Genomic DNA, 24,304 nt, shown 5'->3' with positions numbered 1-24,304 from the left:
AGCGCCAGTGACGCGCCGGCCGCTCCCCCTTCCTCTGCATTCGCGCTAGGGTTTTGGGGCGCTAGGGTGCAGAGTCGTCTGCTCCGAGTCGTAAGCAGTTCTCCGCGTAGCCGTGAGTCCAGTAGCGGCGTTGGGAGGCAGAAAAACGTGGCAGGCAGGTAGCCTCCCAGTCCCAAATGCCATCTCCCCACCCCCATCCCTCCGAGGCCACTAGCAACCACCTCTGTGAAGTTGCAGGGGCGGTAACCCGGGCACTCCCCCTGCCGCCGCCTGCCGTTTCTTAGGGACTCAGAAACCAATTTGTTTGCTTCGAGTAGTGTGGACCTGTCTCACGGGGCGTTGCCGGAGGCGGGAAGGAGTCAAGCCTGCGGGGTCAGCCAAAGCGTGGTGTCGGGAGTGGAAGTCTCATTGCCCTCCTTCAACTGGCTTGTGAGCTGCTGCAGGTTAGATAGACTTGGTTTCTTTTTCAGGATGTCATTTTCAAAATCCGGGATGGTGCCTGTGCCTCATTAACTGCCATAAGAAGGCTGCTACACCTAGACGAATGCTTATTGATCCTCACCGTTATTCCGACTAACGCCCTGTGTCGCTGAGGTGAGTTGAACTTGCGGGAAGCAATGATATGCAAAACAGTAAAATCATACTGGAAAAGAGGAGTGCCTTGCTTAGACTTGTTAATGTAGAGCTTGCAGGGATACTTTAAGTGCACAGAAAATAATACCTTCACCTCACTAAGATGTTAATTCTTTAAAGAACAATGTGTATTACAAAGCAGTCCTTGGACATTAGTTAAAAAGCTATAGTGATAAAGGAATTAAAATAACAAATCTTGGTATGGATAAACAGTCATTTGCTTTGCATTTATGTTGTCTCCGATTTTGAATTATATATACATTTTAATAAAAAATAATTAGCAATTAACTAGTTAGCTTATAATCTTGTATTTCAGTTTACATAATTTGAAACAATTTCCCTATGGAAAGCATTAAAAGTTGTACGACTTTCAGAGTTCATCATAACTTTTTTCTCTAATGTAAACTCCGCCCCCAAGTAGCAGAAATTTTTTTTGTTGCCATAGTAACATCAGAAGTATTTATTAAGGATTAAAGGTAATATCCAATATATGCTAGTAATAGCCTTTTCTTATGATGCAGCAGTATTGTAGATATGTTGGGGGGGAGCCAAATATGGAGGGAAGTAGCCTTTTGTTTCTAGTTTAGAGTTGTTTGGTATTAGAGAATCCATTTCTTTTAAGATCTATTTCTTATTTCATTTAAGATCTATTTCATTTAAGATGGCTCTTTGTTTTAGGTGAAAGGTAAGGAACCTCTTTTGTGGGAAAACAGGTTTTTGCACAGTAAGAGTCAGCATTAGGAGTTTAGTAAGGGTTATGGAACTTGGCTACAGTTCTTTTGAGGTCATTTTGGTACACTGACATTGTATTCCAAGTACATTTTACTCTGATTTCTTTCTTCTAATCTAAGTTGTGGTCATGACACCATTTCATGAATATAAGTTTTTTAGATGTTGGTAGTTTCCATTAGGGAAGCCGTTAATTGTTTGTATAGACTTACAGAGAAGAAAAACAAATGTTTTGAAGAAAGTCTGATGGGAATCCCATTTTTGTTTTCTGCTTTTTTGAATAATAAGTCAGGGATTTGACTCACTGAGAAGGTAAATTGTCCCTCTCCCACCATCCAAACGTTACTTAATATCTGGGAAACCATATATATGGATTGTAGCTGCAGACAATACCAAAGGGACTTCTTGAAATCTACTGACATTCCTCTACCAGTGTTTCCCTTCAGGAAAATTTGTTCATCAAATAGCTGAAACAACTGAAGAGACTTCAAGTTGCAGATTGGAGCGGATATAGTTTTCATTCATATACTCTGGCATTTTTCATATTTGGTGCACAAATTTTATTATGTCAAACATTGCTTATTGTAGCTTAAAAAATTTTTAGTTAAATGTTAGGAAAGATGTCTAATTTGCCTAGAGGCTAAGATATTTTTATGGACCATAGTTGACATAGTTGAAGTATGCCATATAGGAAAACTTTGAATGTCAGGGTTAGAAGTTTGGAAATGGGGAACTATTGAAGGATTTTATCTGGAGAAATTGATTTATCTAGCATTCTTCTTTCTGTCAGCATCTACTATTTTTTAAGTTTTACTGTTTTGAATAAATAATACATTCATATGGCTTAAAATTCAGAAGGTACAAAAGATTAAAAAAAAAATCTTCCTCTTAATTACTCAGTTACCTTCCCCGAAGGCAGCCAGTAGTGTACCAGTTTATTGTGTATCCTTTCAGAGGTATTACACACAAAGGCAATTAGGTGTGTGTGTGTACACATGTAGGGGTTTTATATATTTTCATACACTCACATGTACAAGTAAATAAGTATAAGCATATACATTTTTATTTCCTCTTAATACACATGATAGTATGCTGTGTTAATTCTGGTACTTAGAAATTAACCCATATCAGTATAAATGTTGCTTCTTTTGATTTGCTTATGGGTATTTACATATTGCCATTTCAGACAGTATTGCAGAGGAAGACTTTGTATATGTATCATTTGGAAATATTTATAGGGTAGATTCCTAAAAATGGAATTGCTGGATCAAAGTGACCACTGATGATTATGGTAGATATTGTGGAATTTTATTTACCCTGGTATTTGCATCAGTTTGTATTCTCACCATATTCTGTTTCCTTATATTCCCCTCCAACATAGTACAGTAACAAACTTTCTGAATTTTGCCATTCTGATGGGTGAAAAATGCAATCACTTCTACTTTTTTTTATCGAGGTAAAATATACATAACATTAAATTTTCCCGTACTTTTAAATTGTATTTCTCTTTTCAAGAGATTGGGTACTTTTCACATTTTAACATTAATTACATTCCTTTTTGTTGTTAACTTGTAACTTCATACCCTTTTTCTATTTTTCTGTTAGATTGGTTTTTTTTGTTCTATGAATATGTGGGAATGTTTTATTTATTAGAAAAATTAGCCCTTGGTGATATGAACTAATATATATATATATATATATTTTTTTTCTTTTTGTCACTTGAATTTTGACTTATAGTAGCTTTTGTTATACATGATTTTTTTTCTCTTTTAAGTAGGGAGCCCAGTGTGGGTCTTGAACTCACCACCTTGAGATTCAGACTTGAGCCGAGATCAAGAGTTGGACACTTAACTGACTGAGCCACCCAGGCACCCCTTTTGTACATGTTTTTTTTGTAGTTGTATTAATACCTTAAGGCTTTTTGGGTTTGTGTCATACTAAGCTGCCCTACTCTAAGATTATAAAAGTCATCCTCCCATGTTTTATTGCTATTTTGGGTTTTTCCCTTACATTTAAGTAGTTTATCTAGAATTTGTATTGATGTAAAGTGAAGAAAAATGGGTTTTTCTTTTCCATATTACTACCTAGTTGTCTAAATACTGTTTATTTCAAAATCTAACTTTTTCCCACCAATTTGAAATGTCACCATGGTCATCCACCAAGTTAAAAATATGGGTTTGTTTTTGTTTTTGTTTTGAGAGAGAGAGAGAGAGAGAGGCAGGGGAGCTGCAGAGGGAGAGGGAGAAGGAGAAGGAGAATCCTAAGTAGGCTCAACACCCAGCATGGAGCCAGATCTGGGGCTCAATCTCATGACTCTGAGATCATGACCTGAGCCAAAATCAAGAGTCAAATGCATAACTGACTGAGCCACCCCCGTGCCCCCACCAAATGTTTTTGATAGGTTTCTGGACCTTTGGTGATTTGCCTGTCAATTTCATAATTATTGTAGCTTTATAATGTGTCTTGATACTGTGTAGAAAAGTCTTCCTTCATTGGTCTTTTTTTTTTCTTCTTTTTTTTTTAATGATTTTTTATTATATTATGTTAGTCACCATACAGTACATCCCCGGTTTCCGATGTAAGGCTCGATGATTCATTAGTTGCGCATAACACCCAGTGCACCATGCAATACGTGCCCTCCTTACTACCCATCACCGGTCTATCCCATTCCCCCACCCCCCTCCCCTCTGAGGCCCTCAGTTTGTTTCTCATAGTCCATAGTCTCTCATGTTTCATTCCCCCGTCTGATTACCCCCCCTTTCTTTATCCTTTCTTCCCCTACTGATCATCCTAGTTCTTATGTTCCATAGATGAGAGAAATCATATGATAGTTGTCTTTCTCTGCTTGACTTATTTCACTTAGCATTATCTCCTCCACTTTTTTTTCTTTTTTCAGTATTTCTCTGACTATTGCTTTTTTTCTCATATTAACTTCAAATCAGCTTGTCTAATCACTGTCACCCACAAAGCTTGTGTTTTTAATAGGGCAGAATTATTATGTAAAGACTAAGAATTAAAATCTTTCTGATATTAAATCTTTCCACCAATTTTCTTTTTTTCTTTTTTGTGTGCTTTTGTTCTTTCTTGAATATTTTCTGTTGGTTCATTTTGTAGGTTAACAGTCCTGTCTTCTGTATCCTAACTGCTGTAAAGCCCATTCAATGCCTTCTTAATTTCATATAGCTTATATTTCAGTTCTAGAATGTTCATTTAATTTTTAAAAATAAACATCAGTTCTTTGTTGAAATTCTTCATCTTTAAAAAAAATCACTTTTGTTCTTTTCCTCTTTTCCTCTTATTTTCTTGAACATATTACTTATGATTATTTAAAATCCTTTACTGATAGCTCCATATTTGAGTCATTTGTGTTTCTATTTCTTTTGTTTCTTTTGGTTTTGGATATTTGGTTCTTCTTCTTCTTCTTCTTCTTCTTCTTCTTTTTTTTTTTTTTTACACACCTTGTAATTTTTGACTGGTTGCTGGGTGTTGTAAATAAAAAGTCATAGAAGCTCTGGAACATGTATCTTCCAAAAAACTGTTTTATTCTGGCAGGCTGATCAGCAGATTACCTTCCTTGATTCTGTCAAGGAATGGTGTTAGGCTTTGTTAGGACTAGTCCGTTTTAGTCTTGCTCTTTGTATGCACAATTTAGGAATGGGCTAACTGGAGAAAAATTTGTATGCAGAATTTGGGGCTTTTCCTGTTTTTTTTCCTTCTCTCTGGGATTTTGGCAGCCTTAAACTCCGACTTCTCTCTCCCCAGCTCGGTAAGATTCCTGCTTTCTACTTAAGCTCCATCATGCTAGGCCACAGTTTAGAAAATATCTTCAGGGAGAAGGCTGGGATGAATGTGAAACTCACTAGTATTTTCCCACCTCTCAAGGATTGTAGCCCCTCAATTCCTGTTTGTCGTTTATATATTTTACTCAGTGTTTTTGATTGTTTTGGGAAGTGGGATGGTCTGATAATGAGCTACAGCATCATGATTGGAACCATTTATTATGTCAACCTTCACTTAATCTCCCATATCATATATGGTACCATTCTCAGCTATGTTGATATCACCAATCTAGAGACATCTCTAGTCTTTTGCCAACATGAGAGAGGGATGGTCACCTGACTGGGAGAGGTGGAGGAGGCAAACTGTGTGTCTAACTGCATATTACACAGTCTTTCAGCCAATTCTGTTTTAGTTCTGATATTATCCTCACTCTCAGAAGCACCTTATTCTAATTATAGAGCCAGTCTGTAGTGGAAATTGACTTATTTGCCACTGTTGGGTTACAATACAGCTTGATAGTCTCCTAAGTCAGGTGTTGCTTGTTCTTTGTCAGCTTCCAGAAACTTATTGCTCTTGCTTACTCTCCTGTTCTGCCTTTTTGATCTCTTTAAAGTTGTGTTAGGTTTAGGGAAGAAGTAGAGGTAAATATGTATGTTCAGTTTGATATGTTAACTCTAAATTGCACTTTATTTTTTGACTTTTTAAAATACGAGCTGAAGAAATTACTCTTGTGTCTTCTTTTTGATTTCTCTGAAGGAAAGGCTTTGGCCATATCTCTCTGTCATTCCTACTCTTTGTGGCTAATGGTACAATTCTAAACAATGTTGAAGTTTCCCATTTTCTGATCTACTCAACTCTTATTTTCATCTCTTTGCATCATTGACTATTAGAGTTGGTAGGACCCTTAAGATAGCATTATGTTTAAATTGTTAGTGTTTTCAGATGAAGGAACCAAGGTGCAGAAAAGTCAGGTGGTTTGCTTTTTGGTCATGTAGCTTTTCTCTTCCAAATCCATTGCTTTATTTGTTATGTCACATAACTCTTTGGAAAGCTCAAATGTCAAAAATGTCTTTGATTTTATGCTTTGAATGTCTTTAATATTATAGAGATTAAATTGATATAATTGTTAGAGACCTTAAGAACACTGTCAAGTTGGTATGTAATTTTCATTTGATGTTGGAAACTGAAGCATAGAAAGGACAAACACTTGTATTTTCAGTTTATTACAAATATAAAATTAGAGCAGGATTATTATGTTCCTTCAGTTATACGTTATGATGACTGGATGTATAAGCCTATAGTACATTTTGTCACTGTTTTTCATTTGGTTTGAAAAATCTTTTAGGATTGTAATTCAGCTGAGAAGTCTCAAGACTAGGACATAAGCTTGGTTAAATATGTTGTAAGACACTGAAAATACTCTTATCTTTTCATGTTTTCCCCTTCACTTCCTTCAGTGTACTACAGTAGTCTAGTGTAGACTCTGCAGAAAAGGAGGAGTCAGAGTTGCTCTGAAACTCATTTACCACGAGTCTTCTGTTGTTCAGGAAGCTTTCTGCATTGACATCATTTGATGGCAATTAGAGTCATCCCTCTATAATACCGGGGGCAGTAGATCTCCTATAATGAGTTGTCCGAACCACAATGATCAGTAATGTGGTAGGCAGTAGAATGCAATACTAGGGACTCTTGGAGCTTCCATTTCATTAGTGTGGTCCTTGGAAAGGAATTGGCAACTAAACTCTGAGGCAGAGCCAAATTGACTAATTTTGTTTCTTTTTCTTGGCGGCAGTCACAGAATAATGATGGTTGTGAAGTTTATTATTTAATGTAATTTGATTTATGAAATTTAGTTTTCTAAGATGAGTTTATCTTGATATATTTTTTTAAAATAGCATGGTAATGTAATATACTCATGTCCCAGAAAAATCATTAAATTCTGGCTGGTGCCCAGATAGCCATTATATTATGCCAGTTGACCAAACTTGGATTTGAGAGGAGAGTTATGTATGTTTGGAATGACTTCTTTAACTCACTGATGGTGCTGTATTGCTATTGTAATAGTTAATTTCTTATTTTGCTTTAAGTTGCGAAAAGTCTTGTCCTATCTTACAGAAGTTTTTAAATGCAATATTGTTATAATGTTTTCTAAGGTAGAAGAACGCTCTTTCCCACAAAATTTCCTAAGGCATAAATATCTGATTGATTTTACTAGAGGCTGGGTTCTGGACTTTGGTCTTACAGGCCCTGAATATAAATTTTGTCATTTAAGGAGATTGAATCATATTTTGAAGGCAAAGCAAAATTAAATTTAGTATTGACGGACAAAATGAGAACATGGATTTGTTAATTTACAATGAGAAATATGGTAAACATTGACAAAAATTTTATTTATGGCCTTCATGATGGGTCCATTTTCTCCTAGAAGGGAATCATACATAGAAAGCTGCATTATGTGAATGGAAATAGAAGACTGCAAGTTAGGTAAATTAAATATTTATTAGTTTTAAATTAATATAGTGAATTCACGTATCTCTACAGTAAGGGTAGTCTTGCCTATAGGCAGTGCTAATGATTGTCTGATGACCATATCACTCTCTCTTTCCCTCCTCCTTACCTTTGATTTTTTAAGCTTTCGCTAATTAGTTTTCAGACTCTGGCTTCTGTCCCCACCCATCACTCTGCTGAAATTAACTATTGCTAAAGTTACTAAAGACTCTTATCAAATATCTTGGTATGGTGAGGATCTAATTATGATACCAAAAGGAGAAATATAAAGACTAATAACATGTTTAATTAATATCAAAATAGATTTTTATATTTAAATAAAATTGAAAGGCAGAATAGCATATAAGTAAAAAATATTTTTTTTTTAAAGATTTTATTTTATTATTTATTCAACAGAGATAGAGACAGCCAGTGAGAGAGGGAACACAAGCAGGGGGAGTGGGAGAGGAAGAAGCAGGCTCATAGCGGAGGAGCCTGATGTGGGGCTCGATCCCATAACGCCGGGATCACGCCCTGAGCCGAAGGCAGACGCTTAACCGCTGTGCCACCCAGGCGCCCCAGGAAAAAATATTTTTGACAAAGGAGGGCTAACATCCTCATTGAAGAGGGGACTTTTACAAATTAATAAAAAGATTATTCAAATAGAAAATGAACAAAGAACGTGAATGAATAGTTCAAAAAAGAATACAAATGTTCAATAAATGTGGAAGAATTATTCAAATTAACTGATAAGCAAAAGAAATTAAAATAAAAATGAAACACCATTTCTCTGTCGAATGTAGTAAGTAACAACAGCAGCAAATAGTGACACAGTGCTCACTATGTGCCAGGCACTGTCCTACAGTAGAATACTGAAATTAATCCTCCCAACAGTTCTGAGTGTGTACTATTGGTATCCACATTTTACAGATGAACAAACTAAGGCACATAAAGCTGAGTAACTTGCCAGTGTCACATAACAAAGAAGTGATAGAATTTAAATCCAGGCTTCCTGACTCTGAGGTTTTAGTGCTTGTTAACTACTACCTTTTATGGCTTCTCCAAGATTTTAATAAATAATAACCAGTGTTAAAAGAGTATCAAGGAACAAGCACTTTTTATACACTGTTGGTTAGAATACAAGTTTGTAGACATTTCTGCAAGACAATTAAGTGCTATGTTCCAGAATTTTAACACGTGCATATTCTTTGGACAAATAATTTATCCTAAGGAAATCCTTATAATAAGTACATAAAAATGTGTGTACAGAACTTTTATCTAAAGTTCTTCTGTAATGGCAAGGAATGTAAACAATTTAAATGTCTAATAAGATAGGATTAGTTAAGTAACTTTGGGAAATGCATTCTTATTGGAGATAATAAAGTAATGCTGCTAATTAATTCACATAGGAAAAGTTTGTCTCTCTCTCCATATACATTAAGTGTATACAGTATTTGACTCTCCAAAACATTCTTATAAAATTGAAATGTCATTGTTTTTCTCTTTTTAGCTATAACTATGTCACATGAGTAAAGTTGAGATAAAGTTAATTTAACTTTGAGTGAAGATTTTATTTCATTTTTTGAGTAAAGATTTTAAATATCCTATTTTTAAGTAAGCAAATCACTAAGGAATTAGAATTGAATTAAACATTGTAATTTTTATGGAAGACATGATTTATCTCTGTTAACTGTTACTTTTTTTAATGTCTAGTGTATCTGTTAAGATGCCTTAGGAAAAGAATCATGGAGAAGTATGTTAGACTACAGAAGATTGGAGAAGGTTCATTTGGAAAAGCCATTCTTGTTAAATCTACAGAAGATGGCAGGCAATATGTTATCAAGGAAATTAACATCTCAAAAGTAAGTATATTTTTTGTTTGGTTATTCAACTAATACTCTGATTTCAGTAGGGCTTATTGTTAGAGAATTAAAAAAAATATATGGCATTGCATAACCTAAAGTGAAAGGCTGCAGTAATCCCAGAGAGAACCACTAATTTTAGAATCGTCTGTATATCCTTTCAGATTTTTTTCTATGCTGTGTGCTTGTGTTTATGTATTTAAGTGTTTAAAAAAATACACCTACTGTTCTGTAACTTAATTTCGTTTGAACATCTTAAAATGTTTTTACCTGTGGATTCAACTTACTCTTTTTCACTTCTGTCTTTATTTTGTTATTTTGAGTGTGCTTTATTGGTACTGTTGTTTTTTAACCACTCTCTTACTGATGGACTTTTAGATTGTTTATTGATGGTCGAATTTAATATTTTCTTTTTCTCTCCCATTTAAGATGTCCAATAAAGAAAGGGAAGAATCAAGGAGAGAAGTTGCAGTATTGGCAAACATGAAGCATCCAAATATTGTCCAGTATAGAGAATCATTTGAAGGTCAGATAAATTTTGCAAGAGGGTTCAAAAGAACTAAGCCATGTGACAACTTTTGGATATTTTACTTATAATGTATTTTCAGGAAGAAAAGTATATCATTTTTGCCTCAGTACATACGTATATGAGTATCAGCTTGATTCTAGGGTAATACAAATGTTACTGGTGGGAGAGTCAGCATTGTGAATGGAGGTCTCAGTCCTTGGATTCCTCATGAGAAGATTTACGTGTCAGTCCTTGGATTCCCCATGAGAAGATTTACATGGTAATCTGTGCTCTAAAAAGACAGCCAGAAGGAAAGTGGCAAGTACAGAGCAATTTATTAAAGTGAATGTACAGGGGCGCCTGGGTGGCTCAGTGGGTTAAGCGTCTGCCTTCGGTTCAGGTCATGATCCTGGGGTCTTGGGATTGAGCCCCACATCAGGCTCCCTGCTCAGCAAGAAGTCTGCTTCTCCCTCTGCAGCTTCCCCTGCTTGTGCTCACTCTTGTTCCCATGTTCTCTGTCAAATAAATAAAATCTTTAAAAAGTGAATGTACACTGTCAAGATGGGAGAGAGGGCAGGTTCCACCAGTTGGAACCTACTCTATGTTGTTTTGTGATTGGATATTTGTTACATCTCTTTGGGCCGGGAGGAGCTGTGACGTACTGTGGGTGGTCTCTAACGGAGTCTGTTTTCAGTCATTTGGGAGACTCCTTCCATGGATTGGGAAGGGGAGTTTTTGGCCCTACAAGGTTTGTATGGAAAGGTCTGGGCAGCCTTTCTCCATCCAGTGGGGCTGTACCCACAATTCAAATGCATTATGAGTCCAGGGGTTACCCTGGGGCAAAGGTAGCAGAGGAGAGCACTTGTTTTGCATCTGTGGCTATTTAGTTTGTCAGCTCCAAGGTCTTGGAAGCCACAAGGTCAGATGTTGTGCCCCCGGTTTTTAATGTGTAGCTTATTTGTCACAGTCCTTGCCTCCAGCTCTTATCTCTGTCATTCCCCTTCAAGGGTTGGGACTCTGCCTTGGGGCATTCCTTCCACTGCTCAGGTCTAGCTTCTACCCAACACTACACCACACTGTCTATGTGTAATTTTGTATTGGCTCACTGTTACTATGACTGCTTAAAAAGAAGCAGTGTGGTTAAGTGTAAGAATTTGGACAAAGCAAGGATGGTAATTTACATCATTTTAAACTTTTTTTAAGTGCTACCACTACTGCTGCTAAGAAAATGTTCTGATCTTTAGAAAGGATCCTACTCATTTGTGTTCTCCTATATACCTCATTATCATTGTAGTGAGGTATGTTGAAAGTGTTCTCAGGTTCTTAAAATGTCATAGCTTAAATTGTTATATTCTATTTTGGAAATATATACCATTATATTTAGTAATGCAGGAGCTAAGCTAAAGCAGAGCTTCTCTAAAGACAGGTCCACATGGTTTGTTGAAGTCCTTTTGAAGTCATTCCCATTGTCATGAATCTGTTACAAAACAAAGTATGTATGTATACATATAGTATATGTATGTATATATGCAGACATAGTATATGTATATATGTACTATACATGTATATATGCACCATATGTGTATATATTTACTATATGTGTATGTATACTGTGTTGTATATATATATTTCATGTGTGTGTTTTTATACTATGTGTGTGTGTATGTAATTCGACACCATTACTATTTGTTTAAGTCAATGAATGTGGGAAGAAAAAAGAAACAAAGCTTCTTCAGCTCCTGAGTTTCTAGCTGCTTATGAGTCTTAAGTTCATAATCATAGTTTTTTCTCCTTTTACAACCAATTCCTTGTTCCCCTCTGCTCTCTGCAGCATCTTGGCTGGGTGTGTTCTGTTTGCCTAGTGAAATAACCCAAACCTTTATCACTGCAGGATCTGAGTCTTTGAGAGTACTACATTTGTTGCAGTTTTTCATTAATTATGGCTATTTGGCAAGAGAGTAAAAGAGGAACCTCAGTGAATCCACAGAGTTCCAGTAATAGTCCTCCTTGGCTTGATGGTGTTGCAGCAACACAATTTCCTCTTGATAATCACAATTAAGCACTCCAGCCATTAGGGTGACTTAATAGAAAGATAATTTAGGTTGAAAGTAGCAGATAGTTTAAATGACTGTTTCAGGGTTAAATCACATAGAGTCTGAATTAGAACAAAAGTATGCTCATTCGCAGATTAACTAGCTATGTACTAAAGTAGAACATACTTTAAAAAAATATGGATCAATTAACACATTGTGTCATAAGGTACTCTGTTTTATGATGGTAGTGAAATGAGCATTTATACATGTACAGGAGTACAGTGTTAACTGTCTTCTTTCCATGAGCTTGGATTCCTTTATCTTTCTCCTTACATCTCTTTCAGTTTCTTTTCTCTTCCATCACCAAAATTTTAATATTTCAAATAAAAAGGTTTTAATGTATGTGAACAAATACGCTAGTAGGTGTTTTGTATTCATGTAGAATGCTTCACATAGAAACATCTCAATGACTCAAAAGAGGTAGCACATTCTTTAAATAAGGTTTTTTTAAATACTGCTATTTAATTTTAAAGGAGTAAATGCTTATGGTAAGCATATTCAAAAAGCACAGAGGGCCTGAGCCCTAAATTCTCTGCTCCCCCCACTACATCCTCATTCCCATTCCCCTAGGGGTAAACATTGTTATTAATTCAGTGTTTATGGTATTTTATGGAACAAACATCTACATATAACTTTTAACATTTAAAAACAAGGGGGATTATATTATGTATTTCTGCATCTTGTTCTTTTCACTTTAGATCTCGGGAATATTTTTCCATGTCTTTATGTATTGGTGCTCCACATTCTTTACAACTTTCTTGTAACAACTGCAGTGTATCCCACTGTGTGCATTTTATTGTTCTGTCACAGTTTGTTTAGCTAGTCGTCTGTTATAGATACTTAGGTTGTTTTAGTTTTTCACTATTGGAGATAATGTTGCATTGAACGTTCTTGTACAGGTGTCTGTGTACTATAATATTTCCTACATTCTGTATTTTTTATCCCCTTTAATTTTTTTTCTTACTGTTTCTAAAGTAATTTTTATATCATTAATGGAAGTTTTTCTTATTTTCTTAAAATATTTATTTATTTATTTTGAGGGGAGGAATGAGAGAGTTTCAAGCAAACTCCCCGTTGAGTGCAGAGCGTGACATGGGCTCAGTCCCACAACCCTGAGATCATGACCAGAGGCGAAACAAGAGTTGGATGTTTAACCAACTGAGCCACCCAGGCACCCCTGTTCTTTTTCAAGATTGCTTAGGATATTTGGGGTCTTTTGTGGTTTCATACAAATGTTAGGATTGTTTGTTCTAGTTCTGTGAAAAATGCTGTTGGTATTTTGATAGGAATTGCATTAAATCTGTAGATTGCTTTGGGTGGTATGGGCATTTTAACAATATTTGTTCTTCTAATCTGTTAACGTGGAATATCTTTCCATTTCTTTGTGTCGTCTTCAATTTTTTTCATCAGTGTTTTATAATTGTCTCTTTTTTTTAAAGATTATTTTTTTATTTTGAGAGAGAGAGAATGAGCGAGCGAACAGGGGGAGGGGCAGAGGGAGAGAGAATCTCAAGTAGACTCCCTGCTGGCAGAGCATGGAGTCTGACATGGGCCAGATCTCACAGCCCCGAGATCACGACCTGAGCTGAAACCAGGAGTCCAACGTTCAACCAACCGCGCCACTCAGGTGCCCAGTGTTTTATAATTTTGGAATACAGGTCTTTCACCTTCTTCTTCTTCTTTTTTTAAATATTTATTTATTTGTCAGAGAGAGAGAGAAAGAGAGTGTGCAAGTGTGCATGTGCACAAGCAGGGGGAGTGGCAGGCAGAGGGAGAAGCAGGCTCCCAGCTGAGCAAGGAGCCCAGTGCAGGACTTGATCCCAGGGTCCTGGGATCACAACCTGAGCAGAAGGAAGACACTCAGCCGACTGAGCCACCGAGGCATCCCGGTCTTTCATCTTCTTGGTTAAGTTTATTCCTAGGTACTTTATTGTTTTTGGTGCAATTATAAATGGGATCATTTTCTTAATTTCTTTTTTTTTTTTTTTAAGATTTTATTTATTTATTTGAGAGAGCAAGAGAGAGCATGGGGGGGGGGGGGTTGCAGAGAGGAAGAAGTAAGCTCCCTGTTCGCCCAGTGTGGGGCTCAATCCCAGGACCCTGGGACCATGACCTGAGGCGAAGGCAGATGCTTAATGGACTGAGCCACCCAGGCGTCCCTTTTTCTTAATTTCTCTTTCTGCTACTTCATTATTAGTGTATAGAAGTGCAACGGATTTATATACATTGATTCTGTATCCTGTAGGACCTTAATGAATTCGTTTGTCAGTTCTGGTAGTTTTTTGGTGGAGTCTTGGGTTTTCTATATATAGGATCATGTCATCTGCAAATAGTGAACGTTCTACTTTTTCTTTTCTAATTTGGATGCCTTGTTATTCCTTATTCTTATGTGATTGCTGTGGCTAGGACTTCCAGTACGATATTGAATAAAAGTGGTGAGAGTGGACATCCTTGTCTTGTTCTTTAGTGGAAAAGCTCTCTATTTTCCACCATTGAATATGATGTTAGCTGTGGATTTTTCATATATGGTCCTTAATATGTGTGATATGTTCCCCCAGACCTGCTTTGTTGAGGGTTTTTAACCTGAATGGATGTTGTACTTTGTGAAATGCTCTTTCTGCACCTACTGAAATGATCATATGGTTTTTATACTTTCTCTTTTTGACATGGTATATCACATTGATTTGTAAATATCGAACCACCTTGCGTCCCAGAAATAAATCCCACTTGATTGTGGCGAATAATTTTTTTAATGTATTGTTGGTTTCGGTTTGCTTATATTTTGTTGAGGGTTTTTGTATCTATGTTTGTCAGAGATATTGGCTTGTAGTTTTCTTTTTTTGTTGTGTTTTTATCTGGTTTTGATATCATGGTAATGTTAGCCTCATAGAATGAATTTGGATGCTTTCCGTCCTTTTCCTATTTTTTGAAATAGCTTAAGAAGAATAGATTTTAACTCTTCTTTAAATATTTGGTAAAATTCACCTGTGAAGCTGTCTCATCCCGGACTTTTGTTTCTGGGAGTTTTTTGATCACTGATTCAATTTCATTGCTGGTACTCGGTATGTTCAAATTCTCTGTTTCTTCCTGATTGAATTTTAGGAGGTTATATGTTTCTAGGAATTTGTTCATTTCTTCTAGATGGTCCAGTTTGTTGACATATTTCATAATGTTCTGTTAACAATCCTTTGTATTTCTGTGGTGGTGTTATTTCTCTTCTTTCATTTCTGATTTTGCTTACTTAAGTCATCTCTTTGTCTGAAGAGTCTGGGTAAAGGTTTATCAATTTTGTTGATCTTTTCAAAGCACCAATACCTAGTTTCACTGATCTGTTGTATTGGCTTGTTTAAGTTTCTGTATCATTTATTTCTGCTCTAATCTTCATTATTTCTTTCCTTCTGGTTTTGGGTTTTTTTGTTTTGTTTTGTTTTGTTTTGTTTTTTAGCTCCTTTAGGTGCAGGATTAGGTTGATTATTTGAGATTGTTTTTGCTTCTTGAGGTGGGCCTATATTGCTATAAATCCCCTTTAGAGCGGTGTTTGCTGCCTCCCAAAGATTTTGGACCATTGTGTTTTAAATTTTGTCTCCATGTATGTTTTGATTTCCTCTTTGATTTCTTGGTTAACTCATTCATTGTTTAGTATTTAACCTCTGTGTATTTGTGTTCTTTCCAGATTTTTTTCTTGTGGTTGATTTCTAGTTTCATAGCGGTGCAGTTAGAAAAGTTTATTTTCTGTTTGGATGATCTATCCATTGATGTAAGTGCAGTGTTAAAGTCCCCTACTATTACTGAATTACTGTTGACTACTTCTTTTATGTTTTTTAGCTGCCTTTTGTTTTTGGTTGCTCCCATGTTGGGTGCATAAATTTATAATTGTTATATTTTCTTGTTGGATTGTTTCTTATATGATTATGTAGTGATCTTCTTTGTCTCTTGTTACAGTCTTCGTTTTAAAAATCTAGTTTGTCCGATATATGTATTGTTACCCCCACTTCCTTTTTACTTCCCTCTGCATGATAAGTGCTTTTCCATCCTTTCGCTTTCAATCTGCATGTGCCTTTAGGTCTTAAGTGAGTCTCTTGTAGGCAGCATATAGATGGCTCTTGCTTTTTTATCCATTCCATGACCCTGTGTCTTTTGATCATTTAGTCCATTTACTTTCAGAGTAATTATTGATAGGTATGTACTTATTGCCATTTTATTACTCATTTTATGGTTGTTTTTGTAGTGCTTCTATGTTCCTTTCTTTTCTGTTCTCTTCTCTCACAGTTAGTTGACTTTCTTTAGTGATAAACTTGGAATCCTTTCTCTTTATTTTTTTTGCATATCTATTACTGGTTTTTGATTTGTGGTTACCATTATATTTATAGATAAAATCCTGTGCATATAGCAGTCTATGTTAACATGATGGTTGCTTAGGTTTAAACCCATTCTTTACTCTTCTCCCCGCCACCCCATGTTTTATGTATATGGTGTCATACTTTACATCCTTATGTTTTCTGAATCCCTTGACTGATTTTTACACGTATACTTATTTTACTGCTTTTGTGCTTCCCAGTTTTCTTACTCCTACTTAAGGTCTTTCCTTTCCACTCAAGGAGTTCCCGTTAGCACTTTTTGTAGGGCTCGTTTAGTTGTCAGGAATTCCTTTAACTTTGTTTGTCTGGGAAACTATCCATCTGTCCTTCTGTTCTGATGATAGCTTTGCTGAATGGAGTGTTCTTGGCTGCAGATTTTTTTCTTTCAGCACTTTGAATATATTATGCCACAGCCTTCTGGCCCTGCAGAGTTTCTGCTGAAAAATGCACTGATAGTCTTATAGGGTTTCCCTTGTATGTAATTGTCTTCTCTCTCTCTCTCTCTCTTTTTTTTTTTTTTTTAAGATTTATTTATTTATATTAGAGAGAGAGCACACATACCTGTATGCTCGTGGGTGACGGACAGAGGGAGAGAATCCTCAAGCAGACTCCTCACTGAGCATGGAACTGATGCAGGGTTGTATCCTGCCACCCATAAGATCATGACCTGAGCGAAATCAAGAGTCAGACACTCAACCAACTGAGCCACTGAGGAGCTGCATCTCTTGCTGTTTTGAAACTTCTCTCATTATCACTACTTTTTGCCATTTTAATTATGTGTCTTGTTGTAGACCTTATTACATTGACTTTGTGGGGGGCTCTTTGTACCCCCTGGATCTGTATTTCTGTTTCCTTTGCTAGGTTAGGGAAATTTGCAGCTATTTTATCTTCAGACACATTTTCTGCCCCCTTTTCTCTCTCTTCTCCATCTAGGATCCTTATAATGTGGTTTATTAATTATCCTTGATGGTTCCCTGAGTTCCCAAGTCCATTTTTTAATTATTTTTTCTCTCTCCTGTTCAGTTTGATTGCTTTCCATTGCTCCTGGTCGCTGATCCATTTCTCTGCTTTCTCTAGTCTACTATTTATTATATCTAGTGTATTTTTATTTTTATATTTTTTCAAAGATTTATTTATTTTGGAGTGAGCATATATGTGCATGAATTGGGGGAGGGGCAGAGGGAGGGAATCTTCAAGCAGACTCCCTGCTGATCATGGAGCCTGACACAGGGCTCAATCTCATGACCCATGTGATCATGACCTAAGCCGAAACCAAGTGTCGGAGACTCAACCGACTGGGCCACAACATCTTGTGTAATTTTTAATTTAAGTTAAAAGTTCTTCATTTCCGATTCATTCTTTTTTATGCTTTCTATCTTTATGTTAGGAGTCTCACTGAGGTTCTTCACTCTTTTCTCAAGTCCAGTGAATAACTTTATGATCATTACTTTAAATTACTTATCTCCGTTCATTTAGGGCTCTTATGGTGATTTTGTCCTGTTTGTTCACTTGGGATGTATTCCTTTGTCTCCTCATATTTTCTAACTCTCTGTGTCTGTTTCTGTTATCTTAGGAAAGTCAGCAACGTTTTTGGCTCTTGAAAATAGTGGCCTTATGAAGAAGAGGTCCTATAGTGCCATGCGGTGCAGTGTCCCCTGTTCACCAGAACCTGGCATTTCAGGGTGTCTCCTATGTGTGATATATATGGTGCTGTTGTGGCTGAGCTATGTTTGCCTTTAATTCACTTGTCCGTGGTGGCTCTCTTTAAGAGCCTGTTGTAGGCAGGGTTTGGTCCTTGTGTTTTTGGTAGGCCAGTCTGGGGCCTCCTAGGATTTGAGTTGAGTCGGACCAGGCATTTATTAGAGATGCAGTAGCACCAAAATGCAGTGCATTATCCCTTTGTTTTTCCCCTGAGAAGCTTTCTTTGGTGGGCTGGGCCTGCATTCTGACCAGGTGTCTGCCCCCAGCCCACTTTTGGGGCACAGTCTGGTGTGTGTGGTTATCTTTACCTGTCTCTCAGGCATGAGTCACTTTGGAGGGCTGATAGCCCCTGTTGGGGCTGCTTTCTGCCTGCCAGGCTTATGGCACCGCTTTGGATGGGCTCTGGCCAGGGGCATATTGGAAGGGGCAGGTCTGCAGGAGAATGTGGGTACAGGGTGCAGCGTGTTAGCAAGGTTTATATGGGTCTGCTGTTGGAGGAGACCTTGAAGAAGGGCCTGGCTGGAGAGAATGTGCCTGCAGAATGTGGGCAGGATATGCTGTTGGCAAGCTAGGTGGAGAGTGTTGGCACTGCACTGGTTCTTGAAGGTGTCCATGTAACTAGGCTGGGGGATGGGGGAGTTTTATGGAGCCTACCAGTTCTGCTCCTGGAGAAGATTAGTAAGCTACTCTCCCTCCCTTATATCCCAGGCATTTTTCATAGTGCTGCTTCTGTGCTTCATCTTTGCTGGGCTATTTGTTGTGTTGTCCTTTAAGGGTGGGGATAGTTTCCTGTTGCTCTCTCACTCTCCTAAAGCCCAGCATGCTGATTTTTAATGTTCTAGATGTTAAATGCTGCTGATTGTAAGAACTCATGAAATTATTCCCCACTGGTTTTTATTTTTTTTTAATTTATTTTTTAAAGATTTCTATTTATTTATTCGACAGAGATAGAGACAGCCAGCGAGAGAGGGAACACAAGCAGGGGGAGTGGGAGAGGAAGAAGCAGGCTCATAGCGGAGGAGCCTGATGTGGGGTTCGATCCCAGAACACAGGGATCACGCCCTGAGCCGAAGGCAGACGCTTAACCGCTGTGCCACCCAGGCGCCCCCCCCCCACTGGTTTTTAAAGCTAAATGTTATGGGCATTCATCTTCCCTGTGCATGTTCCCTGTGCCTGGGGTGCCTGAGGTTAGGGTCTGTTTCTTTCCCCTCTCCACACCATGGGTGTCCCTCCCTTCCTTCCTCCTGCAGACAATCCCATGGATCCATTTAGCTCCTGACCATGTCTCTGCCCATCCTACCCTCTTCCATCTGGCCTCTTCCCTACATTTAGCTGTGGAGAGTCTTCCAGTCTTCCAGTCAGTTTCTGGGTTATTTACACTGACATGGTTGTTATCTAGTTATATCCATGGGAGGAGGTGAGGCTAGGATCCTCCTACTCCACTATCTTCCTTAGAAGTGCCCATGAATTATACAGAATCTTAATTAGCTCAGTCATATAGATTCCCAGTACATGGCACATTAGACGCAGTTTATCAAAAAGGAGGTATGAGAACTATGGGTAACAACACTACCACAATGTGCAAGATACAAATACTGAGGAAATTAAGGCTATAAGCACAGAGAAGTAAGAGAAGTGAAAACTCTTCTTTTAAGTTGCAGTAGTCTCATTAGTAAGAAGTGGTTTAGTAATGTTAGAAGCGATATCAGCTACTCCCTAATTTGTGCAGAATAAACATAGTGTTAATCTTACATAAGAATAATGGTGGAGGGAAGGATGAGAAGGGTTCTTCTAGTCCTTTCTACCCATGGGAAGAGTCATAGAAGTCTTTCTTTGGACTGAGACATAAAGGAGAATAAGGTATTGCCCTATTTTCATGTTGCTCACAGATTATATATAATTTTTAAAAATAGAAGTAAAATCAAAGCTCCAGCAGTGTATAATCTTTTTCACTGTTGCATGCTCAAAATTCATTGCAACATCAAATATTTGTTTAGTAAGTAATTGATTAAGTGGATGAAACAAAGCTGAAAAATAATGGTAAATTGAAAACTAAGTTATAACCCATCTTTGACAAATTGGTGGAAAAACATGTTTTTATAGGTGATGTTTAAGGACATCTATCTATTAAATGAATCCATGTCTGCATTTTGTCTATATTCCAGAGATGTTTAGACCATTGTGGATACTGGTATTCAATAAGATGCTGTATTCTTAGTAAAAAATCATTAATGATAGAGCTCCCTGTTAACCCAGGTTATCATACAATCTGTATAAACATTATACCTTGATTTTGCACTCTAATTCTTTTGAAGGTGGTTCTGTTTTTTTAATAAAACATAATCACTTTTTTTAGTAAACCCTTAAGTACCTTTAATTTAGCTATGCTTCTGACATACATTTTAAAAAATGAAATGTAATGTTTATATTTTGTAGAAAATGGCTCCCTGTACATAGTGATGGATTACTGTGAAGGAGGCGATCTGTTTAAACGAATTAATGCTCAGAAAGGCATTTTGTTTCAAGAGGATCAGGTGAGTTAGCATGTAGGAGATTGACTCTTACTCCATGTTACTCAGAAGCAATTCAAAGTTTATTTATGTATTTATCTGTAACTACAAATTCTTAATTGTAATTACTAGGACAGTTTGGTATATTCTAATATCTCAGTCACATTTCTGTTCTAATTAGCTTTCACCTTAGTCATTTCCCCATCTCATTTCCTGTCTGTAATAATATTATTATATTTGTAATATATGTTATATCCTTTGTGTGTATATAAATACATATATATATGTATGTATATAACCTAATTATTCATTATAACTAGTTGATTATTATATATTATATCTGGCTTTCTGCTGCCAGATCCCATTTTCCTAAAACGTGGCTTTCCTAGGTAATTCCAGCTCTGGAAACCTTGCATTGGCAACTACATTAATCTAATCTCTGTTTTAACCTCAAGGATCTCTAAAATATGACCTTCTCCTACCTAAGCAGTCTTTTCTTTTTTTTTTCCCCTAGTATTCCTAACGTGCATCCCTTTTCATTTATTTAACGGATATTCATTGAGCATTCATTTTGTTAGGCACTGTTTGTGTTAGGGATACATGCTTATATATCTCTATATCTCATTTTTCTTCCTGTGTATTTATTCTATTTCTTTTATCTTGGTAACACTTTGCCAACTCTCTTACTAATATTCTACCTTTTTTTTTTTTTACAGCATCTCAAGTGCCAGGCTTTCCTTTGATTTTCCATAACCACTCTCATCTTCTGTGATCTTTTCCTTCTCTAAATTTCTATTGCATTTCTCATTATCACGCATTCTTAATTTTACTTGTGTGCTTTTACATAAGGGAATGGGGGGGATCACTGTATTAGGAGTGTGTATTTGTTTTTTCTTTTAAATTTTATAATCCCCCATGAATTAGTGTAGTTTTCTTTATTTAATAGATAATAAATCTAACAGAGGTTAAGTAGCTTGCCCCAAATCATATAGTCAGTGTTTGAACCTACTTCTGTCTAACTCCGAAATTTATAAAATACTTGTTTACAAACTTAAATTATAAAATTATTAAAAGGTTCAGAAATGGAAATAATTCTTTGCTCACTGTTCCATCCCTGAAGGTTACCACTGTTTTTTTTTGGTGCATTCTTCCAGACTTTCTTTTTCATACTTGTACATGTAAACATATACATCAAGGCACACGTATTCAGAAAGGGGTATTATATATAGCATACTCTATCTTACTTTTTTCACTTAATCATCTTGCTTATCCCAACCTATAAATAGAACAAACTGATGGTCGTGAGGGGGGAGGGCGGAGGTGGGAGTAGGGCAAATGGGTGAAGAGCAGTGAGAGATACAGGCTTCTGTTTGTGGAATGAATAAGTGATTGGAATAAAAGGCACAGCATAAGGAATATAGTCCGTGATATTGTTATAGCAGTATATGAAGACTAATGGTAGCTACACTTGTGAACATAGCATGATGTACAACCTTGCCAAATCACTATGTTCTACATCTGAAACTAATGTAACATTGTGTGTCAACTATACTCAAATGAAACAATTTAGAAAGTAAGGAAAATGTTATTTATAATATAGGAAAAAAATGCAGCTTTCATTTAAAAAAATTATCTTGATTATTGTCACATGTCCCATCCATGTAGATCAGTTATACTAGTTTTAATGGCTGCATTAAATCCCATTCTAGCAAGGCCTGTGCTTTTTTGTTTATTTTCACTTCGTATTCCATTTCCATTTCTTTCCCATCCGTAGGCTGCTATTTTAATATCTTTAATGAATATCTGCATATTTTTGCAAAATGGCTATCATTGTCTTATATTTTTAAGTGCATATCTGTTGTGTTACATCTCATTCAGCTCTGCTTTTCCCCTTAGTACTGTTTCTGATCCATTTGTTTTGCTTTCTGTGCATTTGTTGCTTCTGCTATATAATGCTCCATTGATACTCATCCAAGTCTACACTTAGTTTTACTGCATCATGCACCCTTAATGTATGCTGAATAATTTTACATTAGAATTGTTTCCCCAACAAGATTGTAAATTACTATAGAACGGATATCACAGTTTTCACTAAGGTCCTCTCAGGATAGTTAGGAAAGCTATGTCTATAAATTGGTACAACTAATTGATTGGTAATACTGTGTAGATGGGGCCTTTTAGCTTCTTGGCAGCAACTTGGTAATATGGTAAGGTTCTGGAATCTTGAGTTATATTTTAGTTAAGTACTATTAAATAGAGTAATGTCATACTTCTCACTTTACTTATCCTGTTTCCTCAATTAAGCCTACTAGACAGAGCACAGAACTTCAAAACTTGGGTTTGAGTCATTGTTCTGCTTATCAGCTAGGTAATTGTTATGTTAACAAATGAATTAACTATTTTGAGACTATTTCCTCATTCATTAATTGGGATGTTTATACGACATAGCCAACTTCATGGTTGTGGTGAAGTCAAATAGTAATGTATGTTAGTGTACAGAGTGCTATTTTTTATTAGAATTCTATCTAATACCTTCCATTGCTTGTGCTTACGTTTTATTCTTTGTGTTTATTGGATTTAAAAATGTTTACTATTAGATTTCATAATAGTCTCTTATAAAGTTCATTGATAGTCTGTGGGTTTGGTTCTGCAGTTGGATAAATGTTCTTGGTACATAATGATGTATGCGTGTGTATATATATTATGTATCTTGTTATCCTAGAAATTGTTAATGGAGATCTACTCTATATATTTTTGTCCATCTCTGAGATTATTCCATAATAAACAATGAGAGTTTGGCAAGTCTTTCTTTTAAGTTAATAGCATTTTTTTCTACCCTTCAGAATGTTTTGTTAACACAAATAACTTAATTTTAGCCTATTGGCAATGGGAATTATTTAAAGAGAAACATCCTACTACTACTACGTCGTACTACTTTCCGGACTTTGGAGCAGAAAAACATAAAGACCAGAGGCTATTTTTTGTTGAGACTGCAGGGTAGCATGAGTCTGAGATGGGTTTTGTCTGTTTCTAGAATAAAAGTGGGAAGAGCGAGATCTCTGAAACAAGATGATTCTCCAGCTACTCAAGCCATTCTCTTCAGTGATACTTCCTTGTTTGCATCTTTGTTGGACAAAAATCTAGACGAGTTAGGAAGTGACCTAAGTCTAAGACTTTTAATCAGTAGTAAGCAATTAAATGAACTAAATAATCCTTAGATGGCCTTTGCCCACACAAATATTTAAAAGATTTCTCACTAGTTTTGCCTTATTTCCAAGTTTTGGATAAATTTCCTGATAGTCTGCTCTCTTTTTATCATAAATAATTTCCAAATGTATACTTTTTTCAAAGGAAAGCATCATCTCACATGGGTTTGCTCTAATATTTAGGTTCAGTGAGATTGTTAATTAAGCATGTTAGTACCTTCAGTTTTCTGTGAAAATCTAGAGCCCTACAGTATCAGGCATCTACTAAGCTGCAAAATTGATTTCTGTCCATAAGTTTTCATAAGGATCTTGGATTAGATTTAAAAAATAACAACAGCAACTATTCTTTTCTATCCTAAGGCCAGTATATTCTCCAGCAGATTTCGCCTGCGGTACCTATAAATTTGGGTGATTTTCTTTATTCCTGAAGGTTTCCA

At 36.4% G+C, this 24,304-nt stretch overlaps 1 protein-coding gene across 8 annotated transcripts in view; it reads left to right on the top strand.

Annotated features, from left to right (window-relative positions):
• Positions 1–24,304, top strand: part of NEK1 (NIMA related kinase 1) — a 220,702-nt gene continuing 196,398 nt past the window's right edge. For 5 of the 8 annotated variants that reach the window (XR_006779863.2, XM_087866582.1, XM_045798675.2 and 2 more), the window contains exons 1-6: positions 1–158; positions 471–594; positions 7,568–7,626; positions 9,343–9,491; positions 9,921–10,017; positions 20,588–20,685. Coding sequence is in view for 7 of the 8 variants with exons in the window: in XM_087866582.1 (XP_087722708.1) it covers positions 7,602–7,626; positions 9,343–9,491; positions 9,921–10,017; positions 20,588–20,685 (369 nt within the window). In the remaining variant the exon portion in view is untranslated. The remainder of the gene's footprint in view (positions 159–470; positions 595–7,567; positions 7,627–9,342; positions 9,492–9,920; positions 10,018–20,587; positions 20,686–24,304) is intronic. The other 3 variants (XM_087866579.1, XM_087866581.1, XM_087866580.1) reach the window with 3 other exon arrangements.

Source organism: Ursus americanus, chromosome 13, assembly GCF_024610735.1.
Source record: "Ursus americanus isolate L20-20 chromosome 13, mUrsAme1.1.p, whole genome shotgun sequence".
NCBI lineage: Eukaryota > Metazoa > Chordata > Mammalia > Carnivora > Ursidae > Ursus > Ursus americanus.
This window is presented reverse-complemented; position numbering and strand designations above follow the sequence as displayed.